The 12,261-nt window shown below is 42.3% G+C and overlaps 1 protein-coding gene across 7 annotated transcripts in view; it reads right to left on the bottom strand.

Moving 5' to 3' along the window:
- Positions 1-12,261, bottom strand: part of pclob (piccolo presynaptic cytomatrix protein b) — a 57,298-nt gene that overhangs the window by 27,844 nt on the left and 17,193 nt on the right. For 6 of the 7 annotated variants that reach the window (XM_037451574.2, XM_037451577.2, XM_037451576.2 and 3 more), the window contains exons 13-14: positions 6,961-7,818; positions 81-6,759 (exon numbers count right to left, since the gene is read on the bottom strand). In XM_037451574.2, the coding sequence (XP_037307471.2) occupies positions 81-6,759; positions 6,961-7,818 (7,537 nt within the window). The remainder of the gene's footprint in view (positions 1-80; positions 6,760-6,960; positions 7,819-12,261) is intronic. The other variant, XM_037451575.2, reaches the window with a different exon arrangement.

The following is a 12,261-nucleotide window of genomic DNA, read 5'->3' as shown; positions in this document are numbered from 1 at the left end:
GTCTATTGAAACCACTAAATGCAAGCACAGACCATGGTAATTAAAAAAATGTGAACATACAGAATTACCCCCGTACTCACCAGAAGAAAGTTTGGCAGCAGTGAGGTCCATAGCATCATCTGAAGATCTACTGAGATGATCATAGTCATTCCTGTGATCATAGGAAAACAGTCCTGCCTCTGTCAGGTGTGTCTCAGATATTGAGGCTTTTATACCATTCATGCCTTGGAAACCATACAGTCCAGCGTTATCATATTGATAGTGATCATCTCTATAGCCAAGACGATTGTCAGGTTGAGTTGTAACAGGTGGCTGTGTTCTGCAGCTTCCTGTAAATGGTAGCTTATAAATAACATCACAGCAAACAATCCTCCTACCAGCTGTTAGGTCAACTGGAGTCCCATCATCCTCTACAACAGTCGTCACCACTCCGGGGCTTGTGTCAGACAAAGCTACCATAGCTCTCACTGGTCTGTAGTTTGACAAATCCATGGCCCCAGTGGCCTCCAGAGAAAGTACAGCACCTTCATTTCTGATAGATAGTGGGGAACTCATTGTCTGTTCGCCACCTGAAGAGACCAGGGCTCCAAAGGAAAGATTAATGGGCAAGTCTTGAGCTGCGGATGCTATAGCACTGACTAAAGGGTCGGAATTCACAGGTCTGTACACAATCTGAGCAAGCGGTTCGAATGGTTTGTATGTGGTGAGAGGCAGTGGCAATGACGAAACATGACCTTGCAAATCAAGTGGTTTCTCAGCTGGAGCTGGAGTATTGTTATATGAGGCAATCGTGGCTGTGCAAGCGACTATCGTTATGCTGTCTGTGACCACAGACAGCGTGGTGGCAGGTGTTATCTCTGCACTAAGATTTACTATCTCAGGCTGCACTGCTGTGATTTGGCGACCACTACAGTCACTTGAAAATGACTGTCGACATGACTCAGGTGGTGTTAGGTCCATGCCTTGCTCAGTCATCTTTATGTTAACCTTCATGGTTCGTAAATCAACAACATCACCAGGGTAGATTATCTTTCCATTGTGTTTTGTCAGAGCTTGGACTTTAGCTACTTCTGGTTGGATGGAGATTGCTACACTGTGTTGAGGGACTTGTGGAAGTCTTTCGTGAACAACGGATACAGTGGTCCTCTGGACTTCAGTAGTGACCACCTGAGTTACAAGGCTTGGCATGCTTTCGGGAGGCTGGCCTGAGGTAGAAATTGAAGAAGAATACATGTGACTCATACTTGAGACCACCTTTTCTGGTCCTCGAATCTCTTGACTCTCAATAGATTCCTGCTGAATTTTAGTGATAGTGACTGGAGCCACAGATACAGCCTGTGGAATGGCCTGTGCAGTGGGTATTGGGGTTCTCCTGGTATATGCTTCAGTGGATATTATCTCCAAAGGATATTCATATTCTGATGAATAAGTTGATACTTGTGGTATTTCTTCTGTTGAATAAAATGATCCTCTCCTGTAGGGACTTTGAACTGCATAACCATCAATAGGAATATCCTTTTCAGCTGGCATGTTTACTACATGTGGCAATGGTAATGATGGCAGCATGGTTATTGATTCTCTCCTGGTGGCAGCAAAAGCCTCAGTTGTACCCATCTGGTTGGGTATTTCGTATGGATGAGTAAACATTTCAATCGTGGTGTATGTTGGCTGCACCATGGCCGATATAGATGTCCTCCTTCCCCTGGTAGTTTCCCCAGTTGGAATGACTCGATATGGCATCCCAGCAGATGCATGGGGCTGCCACACTGACGATGACATTGAAGGTTTTAAATCACCGTCCTTTGGTATAATCTCTATGATTGTCTCATGTTCAGGTTCCGATGCTATAATCTTCAGTGGTGGCGTTGAAGGTGACATGACCGTGGATGTAATTGCTCGATACACTTGAAGAGGTACATCCGGCTGTATGTCCATTGGTTGGAATTGCATTGCTAGAGGTGATGGTGTTAAATTCACACTTGTAGGTGTTATCACACCTACAGTAGTTAGTGGCATTAGCTCAGCTACCTCTAATGTTGGGGTCATTTCAACAATGAAAGATTGAGTTTGAGGAACCGGACATACTGCTGCTAACCTAGGTGTTCTAACGGAATTCTCGGATGTAATGATCTCTTCAGGTACTTCACTTGTAGGGAAGGGCAACACTTCATCAATGAGCAGTGGGTGCTGTGAAGATATAACTTCTAAAGGACAAAAAGTTGGTGGTGCTAAGGGGATTTCTGCAATGGTGGGAGTCTTGCTGAAAACTGAAGGTACTTCCTCCTCGGTAGAAAGAGTCACTTCAACTATTGCAAATTGCTGTTTTAGAGGAATTAGCTGACTCACTGTTGGTGTTTGTGATTTAGCTATAACTGTCTCAATTACCATGTCATGAGTTGGCATACACTGTTCTTGGTGTTGCATTTCTATTTGAGCTGCAAATTGTGGATTGAGAATAGTTGTGGAAACAGCTGCTGGTCTATCTTGGGGGAGTGGTGCAACTAAAGTTACCTCAGTCTGCAGTGGTAAAGCAACAATTTCTGATTGGACGGTTTGTACCTTTGGTTCTGAGTGCATTGTGAGGACCTCATACATAGTTTGAGGTGGTGGCAGTTTCGGGGTAATTAATTGCTGCTGTTGCACACATGGTTTCTTAATTGGAAGAGGTACCGTATGTGCCTGAATAGATGTATTCTGACCTAATGGCTCCACCATGACATTAGCAATAGATGGTGATAGTACTGGAGAAGGCAGATTGTCTCTTCTGGCTGGCACTTTGTTATCCAGAACGTCATAGGGAGTTACTTGTTCGACTGCCACAATTGGATCTATGGATATTGGAGGTAGGTGCCTTACAGTGGGAACGGAGGCCCTCCTAACTGTAGCATGTGCTGAAAAGGCCTCAATGGATGTTTTTTGCTCTAAAGGTGTGGTCCTTACCCCTGACACCTTTGTAGATGGGATGGAGCCTCGTCTTACAGGTGCCTGGACTGTTATAACCTCTGTCGGTGAGCCAGGCTCAGATGGAAGGGTTATCACTACATAGGTTTGCAAACATTTAGAATGTCTGGGAGACATAGGTGACTTAGGAGATGTTGCACTGAACTTAGATTCCACTGGCCGAGTAAGGCTGAGTGACAGAGCATTTGGAGGTTCTTTGATCCTCGGTAGTGTAGCAGCTTTGGGAGCCACATGATGTGGAGGTGGCTTAACACTCTCTCCTGGCTTATGGCTAAAAACCAGTCCAGCTGGAATTGATATAGGCTTAGGTGGTATGGGAGGAGGAGGCTTTGCAGTTTGACTAGGACCAACAGTGGTATAAGAAGCTTGTGCTACTGTTGCTGTGGTAATCGTCACTGCAGGGGAAACCAGAGATGTTGGATACATGTTTGGCTTGGTTGAAGTGGTAGAGAGGGATGGAGATGTATCTGCTACAAGTATTTCAACTGGATCGATGACTGTAGGTTTCAATACAAGGGGTGCTGGCACTGGTGACAACTTAGTGGATAATGAACCTGTATCAGTGCTGGGTATTTCTGAAGCCATTTCACGACGTTGTGGTAGAGTAGTAGTAGTAGCAGTAATGGATCCTTTACCAGCCATATCTTGTGGGGTTTGTCCAAGAAGAGATTTGTTTTCCACACTTGGCACTATGATGACTACATGCCCCTGTCTGGTTGGGGTAACTACCTGAGGTACAGCCCCACTATCTAGTTGCATATCTTCCATTCTTGGCTGTATATCCACAAATACAGACTGCATTGGCTGACCAGTCACTGTAGCACTGTTAGCTATGCTGGTGGTCATAATGGGGGTGACATACTGAACAGTCCTTACAAGTGGAAATTCTGCACTACTCTCAGGTAATGACACTGAAGTAGACCGAGGTGGTGGAGGGGGAGGGACCTTTTTCTTGGTTATAATAGTGGACGCGGAAGACAGTCCAGGCCCCTGCGCTGGTGGAACTGGAGCTGGGATCGGGACAGGGCTCTTTAGTGAGATTGCTGTCCGGGAAGGGACGGAGTGTAACACTTTCACTTGGCCTTGAGTTGGACTGGATGCGAGTGCTGAGACCGGTAGTGGGGTTTGTGCAGAGATTGAAGATGAAGTTGAAACCAGGTCAGGCATTGTCTGGTCTTTGAATGTCCAAGGGCATGAGGTCTGAGTGACAGAATCAATATCAACTAGGGCTGGAGATTCAGGGTTGACTGTTACAGGTACAGATGTAAATAAGACTGGGGGTAGAGCTGAGACAACAACAGGTGCTGGTCTTTGTGCTGAGACCTGTACAACAGCTGGAGCCACAATAGGCTCCTGAGATGGAAGTGAATCAAGGTCTGGCTTCTGGACCACAACAGCGACAGGTCTACACTCCCCCAAAAGTGCTGGAGTTGGAGCTTCGGCTGTAGATGCCTTACCTTGAACTACTGCAGCTGTTTGAGTATTTGATGGACCAGACACAACATCTGGCATTGAAACTATAATTTCAGAAACGGAGGCCCCAGTAGATGGTACTTTTACAATTGTGCTAGGGGTTGGTGTTGAGATCTCATGAGGTGATTGGGTTACAAATAAAGTTGGATGTGTTGGCGTAGACAGTGGAGTTGAATCGGATGAAAGAGGTGTTTGAGCCTGGAGTGAGGATGAGGATGTAGCATTAGAAGACATACTGGAATCTGGAGTGGCTGGTGAAGTTGGAGGTGACAATGGTGATACTGGGGACGGTGTGGTGGTTAGTTCGGGTGCTGAAATTGGAGTTGGAATAGGTTTTGGCTCTGGAATTTCACAGACTACACAGAAAGGCTCCATCTCCATGGTTTCAGACAAAGGTGGGCTCATGGAGGGATACTCTTTAGTCTCAGAGTCATCACTGGGGGTAATGTCAGAGGAAATACCAACACCATACTCGTCAGCAAGACTGTCATCCTCTTCCTCCCCAGATGAGCACCGGGTAATCTTGAGGTCCGGTATGGGGAACAATGCCTTTCTGAGTGAAGGATCTTGAGGAACCATAGGCCTAGCAAAACCAATGGATCCACCTGGTGTACTTGGTACAACATTGACTTCTGAACGCTTAGGGGGTTCAGTGGGGCGCGGTGGAGCAGGCCTTTTCTTTCGCTTCATTGGCACTTCACTAGAAGTTTCAGTGCCTGGAAGAAGCATGTCAAATTGCTCAGTAGGGGATGTCTCTTCTGTGGTTATGGTCACCACACAGGTCTCTGCAATCAAAGGTGGCCCAGTGACGGAAGCTGAGGATGATTCAATGGCAACCTGGGCCTGTTGAAACTCTTGCTCTATTATCATCAGTTCTTTCTTTTTCTGCATCATCTTTTCATAGACCTCCTCTGGAGACCTAAGTTTTTTGAGACACTCAGAGCTTGTATCCTCTTGAGATTCTCCCATCTTGATTTCAGGCTCCTCCACTAAGGATCCATAAAGATAGTCCTCTATGGACATTCCTCCATAAAGTGGCTCAATATCAGGAGGACTCTCCCCAGGAATAGCTTTTGTCTTTTGAATAATATCCTCATATGCTTCCTCAGCACTCTTCAATGGTGATGTCACAATATGCTTCTCGCTAAATGGATCAGAGAGATTGTATGGAATCACTGTTGGTGATGGCTTATCCACCCTCTGTACAGCTCGCCAAACCTCTGGCTCTGATTCTATACTAGCAGAGTACTCAGAACCAGATCTACTGGTTTCATCCATTGTGGTGATCTGCTTCAGATTCTCTGTTGAGGAAGTATCTTTAGTTGGGAACAGAGAAGTCCCATGCGATTTAAGTTCTTCTTTTTCTTTTCTAGACTTCTCCCCCCCCCTCATTTTCTCTTCCTCAGAGGAGTCTTCAATGGTTGGGAGAGGCTGAGTTGGCTGCCTGTGTCTTCCTTTGCGAAGCTGTTTTTCCCCACGGATTTTCCTGTGCCTGGGACTGCTGTCACTATCCTCCTCCAGAGATGAGGCAGAAGTGGGTGAAGATCCCGGAGTAAAACTAGATACCTGAACACTGGACGATCCCTTTGACAGGGATTCTGTAATGCTCTCCACCTCTTCATCAGTGCTTTGTCTGTGTCTGATGACCGGAAGAGCCTTTTTGAGTGTAGAACTGGACATGGTTTCAGAAATATCTTCAGTTCTTTCAGCAAATGCTTTTAGAATGTTTTTTCTCATGGCTGGGCTTTCTTCATTTTCTGTACTACTTTTTCTAGACAGTGGTTTGGCCACTGAGGTATTATCAAGTTCAAACATTTTGATAGGTTCGTCCCCTACTACATCCTTTTCTCTCTCATCTTCTGAAGGATACATGTCTTCTTCATCACCCATACCCATTATCTGCTTGCGGATGAATTCTTCATCTTCCATAGAGGAGTCAGCGCTTTCAGTTTTTATGTCTTCACTGCTGGATGAAACATTGCTGACCTTCAGCTTTCTCTTCTGGACTTTAGGCGAAGGTGTGAACTCACTTTCACTGCTCTCAGCCATTGCTTGAAAACTTAAGCGTCTTCTTTCAGCTCCAACTTTGTCCTTTACTGCAATGGATGTATCTGTATGTACTTGAATATCCTTTTGACCTGCATCACTAACGACCTTCCTATCTTTAAATTCTTGTGACATGGGTAAAATTTGAGGTTGATCTTCATCAGGCTCATCTGTTTTGGATTCAGGCTTTGTAGCTACTTTGTTTTCAAATGCATCCTGACAAGTAGGTATGGTGACCTTTATTTCTTTCACTGGTTCTTTGTTTATTTCATCTTGTTCCTGGGAATGTAAAAAAACAACAAGAAAACAGTAAATCAATTTCCTCTTTGAAAGAATCTACTTTCGGACTATCTAAACACTATGATACGTCCACGTGTTTCTCCTCAAAATTGTATGAAAAACAATGTATGTATATTGATAAGTTGTTATTGATATGTCAATGCAAATAATACAGTTTTAATAAAGAGGACACAAACTTACTTGTATTATGATGTTTTTTGTAGATACTTGTGTCTCTGGAAATGAGGTGATGTCTTTGATCTTTTCAAATAATTCATCAGCCATTTCCTTGCTGGCTGCTTCTTTTTCCAACACCAGCTGTGATTCTTGTGACTTTGGTTGTACCTGAGCTTGTAGTAAAGATGTTGTTGGCTCTGTCAGTTCAAACTGATCATCAGTAAGTAACTCCTTAATCTTCTTTGGAGCAGACAATTCTGGCTTTGTTTCATTTCTTGGGAAAACCTCTGCAGTAAAAGGGGAAGTAGGTACAGGTGTAGCTTCAGTTGCAGGTAGGGGGGAAGCTGAAGCAACATATGCTTCCAACTTGTCTTTTGAAAGGTCAACTTTAGACTCTTCAGCATCGGGATATTGTGGTTCTATGAGTTCCACTTTGACTGACTCTTCTCTGTTATCCACTGTTGGTGTTCCTGCAGCCGTCGGTGGCATGACTTCTGCTGTGAATGCTGGCAATGGCAGTTTTTCCGCTAAAACAGGTGAAACCTTTTCTGTTATGGGTATGGGTGTAAGCTGGATCTTGACATGTCCAGAAGCTGCTGTAGCCGTGGTTTCCTTTTCTACATACGTAGGTTCCATCTTTGGCTTTAGGGTTGGAGCTGTTGGCATCGACTTGATGGAGTCTGGTGTGGGCTGTGATTTTGTCATTGCAGATGTCAGCTCTGCCTTCGCAGGGGAAGTTTTGGGTTCTGCCTTTGTGGTTGCGGGTGTGGACAGGGGGCTTGGCTTGGCAGATACAGGTGTAAGTTGGGGCATTTTTCCTGAGTCTCCCAGCTCTCCAGACAAAGCCCTCTGAGTCTGGCAGCTCAGGCACAGCCATTCCTTCTGTGATCAAACAAAAAAAGTGATCAAGAAACTTTAACCAGATTTACATGAAAACGCATTTAATTAGCTAGGTGTTAACCAGTGGTATAAGACATTTAACATCTGGTTCAATGTATAGGTCCAGGTTAACTCATACCGAAAACATAGTCTGTGTCTGTCACATGTCTGTGGTACCTAATATCAACATGGTGACCTCCATTATACTAGAATTTACCACACTTGTAAGACAGCAAAATAATGCTTAACTTGGAAAAAGAGCTAATCACACTGCATGAGAACGCATTAAATTCATAATAATGGAACCACAATTGCAATTTGTGCATACTAATGATAATGCAGTATAATGCATCTATAAAAAGCAGGATTATCAGGATGTTTCTCTAAACACACAGTTCGTCTTGGAAATTAGCATTTGTCCAGACTGCAATCATGTAAATGAGTAGGCCATTTAAATAAGTGATATTATCTACCCTCTATAATACCTGGTTTTAGACCTCCTCCTACTGTCCAATTGTGTCGACATTTCCTCTATATTCCCATGATCAAGTATACAAAATCATTATAGAAAGACATGGGTGGCGGAAATATTCAAACATGAATGTTAAACAATATTATCACCTGTTAGTAATCTGTATTTTCTATCCTACTAAGCTTATATAGCAGATTATAATTCAATACAGAGAGCATGACTCATTATATAAAGTATGATATTCTACCCTGAGACGGGGGGTAACAGCAACAGAGTATGAAAGGCATGATTATCTTCATTGCTTCATTGCTGTATGATGCCTAAGGAATAAACATCATTACAGTTGTCAAGGTTTGACTTTATTTATATAACTTGATACGAATGCATCCAGTTTGATTTCAAGTGACAGGCTTTTATCCAGTCTCTTGTGATTCAGTATTGGTGCCAAACAAAGCCTCACCAGCATAGTGCATGATGATCATAATATTGTTAACATTAACAGTAAAACCTCAATAACATCTGATCTGACGAAAGCTCAGCCTCACTAATATTGCTTATGAAAGTTGACCCTATTTGTTATATGGGTCCACATGAAAGCCAACCCCTACCAAGGTTAATTCATTATTATTGCAAAAATGTACAATAGTTGTTGGGTATTGTAATACGGTCATCTACATTTTTAAATACCTTTGAACCTGTGTACAGTTGATAATCTTTCTGTCAAAGACATAATTTCTAAACATCCCTCTCTTGTATCACACTTGCAGCACGTACACACAGAGCTAAATCAACTCACTATTCAGGCCCTTCATGACAAACATGACCATATGTGAGATGCTTCTGATTATTCATAATCTCTAGGGTCTATGATGTGACCATCATCATAGAACCACCACAATGGACTTATGAGAAGCAGTTCATATACTGTAAACTCATGCCATATTTACCATAGAAATAAATGCAACTATACTCATACAAGACAAAAAAATGATCATACTTATTTCAAGACAAAACCCATATTTGCATAACTCATCAAAATCAAACATGTCGCCCACTCCACACTTGCTTCCCTGTAACTTGAAAGAGCTACCAAGAGACAGAAGTGTTAGCGAATGGCCGTGCCTTCTTAAGCATCTCTGGTGGTGTACTGTGTTCGCTCTCTCATGCAATCTAAATGTGGCCGTGCCCCTCACACCTCTCCATGGGATGGGATTGCACATGAGTAGATCTCAGAATGATAACGGACAGAACAGATAGGAAGCGCAATCACAGAAGAATGCAATATTAATGCACCAACCTTGCATATGATAACGTAATTAACTTTAAACTAATTATAAATCAGGCTGCAATAAAAAAAGAAAGAAAAGAAAATATTTCCATAATCAAAAATTCTAATCCCATCATATTCCCCTCCAGTGCCAGTCACAGTCTCTCAGTCACACAGTCTCAAAGCCATGCATCAAAGCCACAGGGTTTGGAAAGTCGCCATCATCCTTTTGTCTAATTAAATCTGTTTTATGAGTAAAGAGCAGGAGCCCCAAGCAGAGAGCCATGGGAGAAGCTGCTCTCTACGATTAGCCTGAGCTGGATTACCAAACCTTCACAATGACAGTAGTCAGGAAAGTATGCTTTTGACACAAATGCGGGCTGGATTAGGGTTACTGTTCAGCAGTATAAAGAAATGCCCACTTAAATGTTTAGCAAGACATTCTGCATCAATGCAATACCTTGGGAAAGAAGCCCATTCATTTTGGGCACAGATTACCTTCAACATGTGACTTTATGATACCTCAATCAAGTTCAATCAAGTTGAACAGATGTGATTAATTTGTTTTCACATTTACGACATTTCACTATGCATTATGATATGTGAGATAGGGATTACATCCAGTTTAGTATCAGCAAAAATTGAAATGCCCAAATAACTATCAATCTGCTCTTAACGGGAAAGACTTGGTATCAATGGTCCGGAAATGTACACTTTTTATTGGCTAGACAGAAGGGATTGCCTTTGAACTGTATGGTTTTCAAGCCTCTCTTCAGTGCTTTTCTGATGTTGATTCTGGAGCTGGTAAGTTTCATATTGATTTTCTGGCAGATTCCATTGCCAAAAGCTGTAGCTCGCTAATATACTTGGCTTTAAAAGGCCCCTACGTAGTAGAACTCCTCATAAATCAAAACCCCATGATAATAGAGAACGTTGGCCTACAGATCCGTAATAAGCAGAGCACTTAATTCTGAAGACAAGGAAATGCACGCCCAGCTTTTACCAATATGACAAATGAACCTTCAGCAACCTTCCAGTTCATGACAGGATGCAATGGGTAAAGACTAGAAGAGGGAATGAGAAGGTGTGACATAGAAGGCAATCCCAGTAGAAGCTAAATTAAAATGTCTGGGGTGAGGCCTGTTTTCTTCCCTCTGACAAAATGCCAAAGCATGTATTCAAAGATCAGTCTTTTTTATCATATTCAGGGGCAAGAATTGGTGTGATAAGTGATAAGCCTCACACTTTTATAATGCCATAAATCACCATGCCATAGTCTGGTGCATTACTCTCTTTGTTTTCAAAAGGACAATGTGTAGTGGAAAACACCTGAGCGCAGTGGCAACAAGCTAAAAAAACACTGTGTTCCCACTAATGCAACATCATGTTCAAGGTTTGACTCGATTAGATAGCCTCATTGCACTTTCAAAGAGGTTGTGAAAAAAGCAATGGGTGCAGCAGGTGGCAGTGTTTGGTCTCTCCAGAGAGTGGATATTTTTAAAACCATGACTGGGTGCAGCAGGGAGTTTCTCCACTTTACCATGGAGACAAAAGTCTTGTGTCAGTCTCTCCAGGAAGCTTTACAAAACATTTGTGATTTGATTCCTTAAATGCATCTAATAATGCCTGATTATTTACTAAGACAACGCATAAAGTACACATTGCTTTGTACTAGAAAATCAAAATAGATTTTAGGTGAAAGATACAGCCACATGTTAACATTTTAGAACGTTGCTGAGAAAATATCATTCATGCTGCCTCATCTGGAACACACAAAGCTCTAGTTGGCAAAGCACGACACACGTGTGTCCTACTTATCAGCCAACAGTCACTCGAAGGCTTTTGATGGCATCAACTGAAGCAGAAAAGGCAAAATGGATAAACTTGCTGCGAGCACTCACTTTGGCCAAAGTGGCCTTTTCTTATCTTTCAAACCATATATGTACTGTACATTTTATATTTTAAAAAGTGACATGTCTGTCCTTCAACTAAAAAGTATGGCTGCTCATCCTGTCCAGTGGTTTCATGGCCAAGCTTTCTTTTTTTCATGGTCATTATAGTAAGAGGAATTTATTAATGTTGTATACACACCAGCAATCATCCTACCCCTGTTTAACATCTTCCCATAGGCTCAGGTGTCAGGTGTGACAGGTGTAAATTGCATGAGAAAATATCTTCTAGGTCCATTTGTATATGTTTTCTTCACAGTAATGTGCCATTTGAGCATGTGGTAATCTGTGCCCAAAAAACTGTAAAATGAAGATATAGAAAAGTGAAACAAATCCTTACAGCCACTAAATCCCTCCAGAGATTAGTTTTCTTGTTTACTGAGCGCATTTAATAATTTAAAATAAAATCCTCATTCTCAACTAACAACATTTAACAGTTCATACAAAGTAGAAATAACCTTTTGCCCTACATGAAATAAAAGGCATTTAGTGGAACCAACTTCGTTACTAGAATCTCATATTATGAAAGTATCACCATCAAAATGCATAAAGCCTCCAGTAAAACGACTGACATGATATAGCCAATTGAAATGCACTGTTTCTTAAATACTTCCCATGTGGTGCTACATCATTTAAACATCTTTTAACTGTCCATTGATATAACTTCAATGTTTTCACCAAAACACTGATTGGCAAAACCCATCTAACAATTTATTCAAGGCATTGTTTGCAAGAGGAACGTAGCTCATTGCGCTAAA

The sequence above is a fragment of the Pungitius pungitius genome, chromosome 6, assembly GCF_949316345.1.
Source record: "Pungitius pungitius chromosome 6, fPunPun2.1, whole genome shotgun sequence".
Taxonomy (NCBI): domain Eukaryota; kingdom Metazoa; phylum Chordata; class Actinopteri; order Perciformes; family Gasterosteidae; genus Pungitius; species Pungitius pungitius.
Note: the sequence above shows the minus strand (reverse complement) of the source record. Positions and strands in the feature narration are given on the sequence as shown.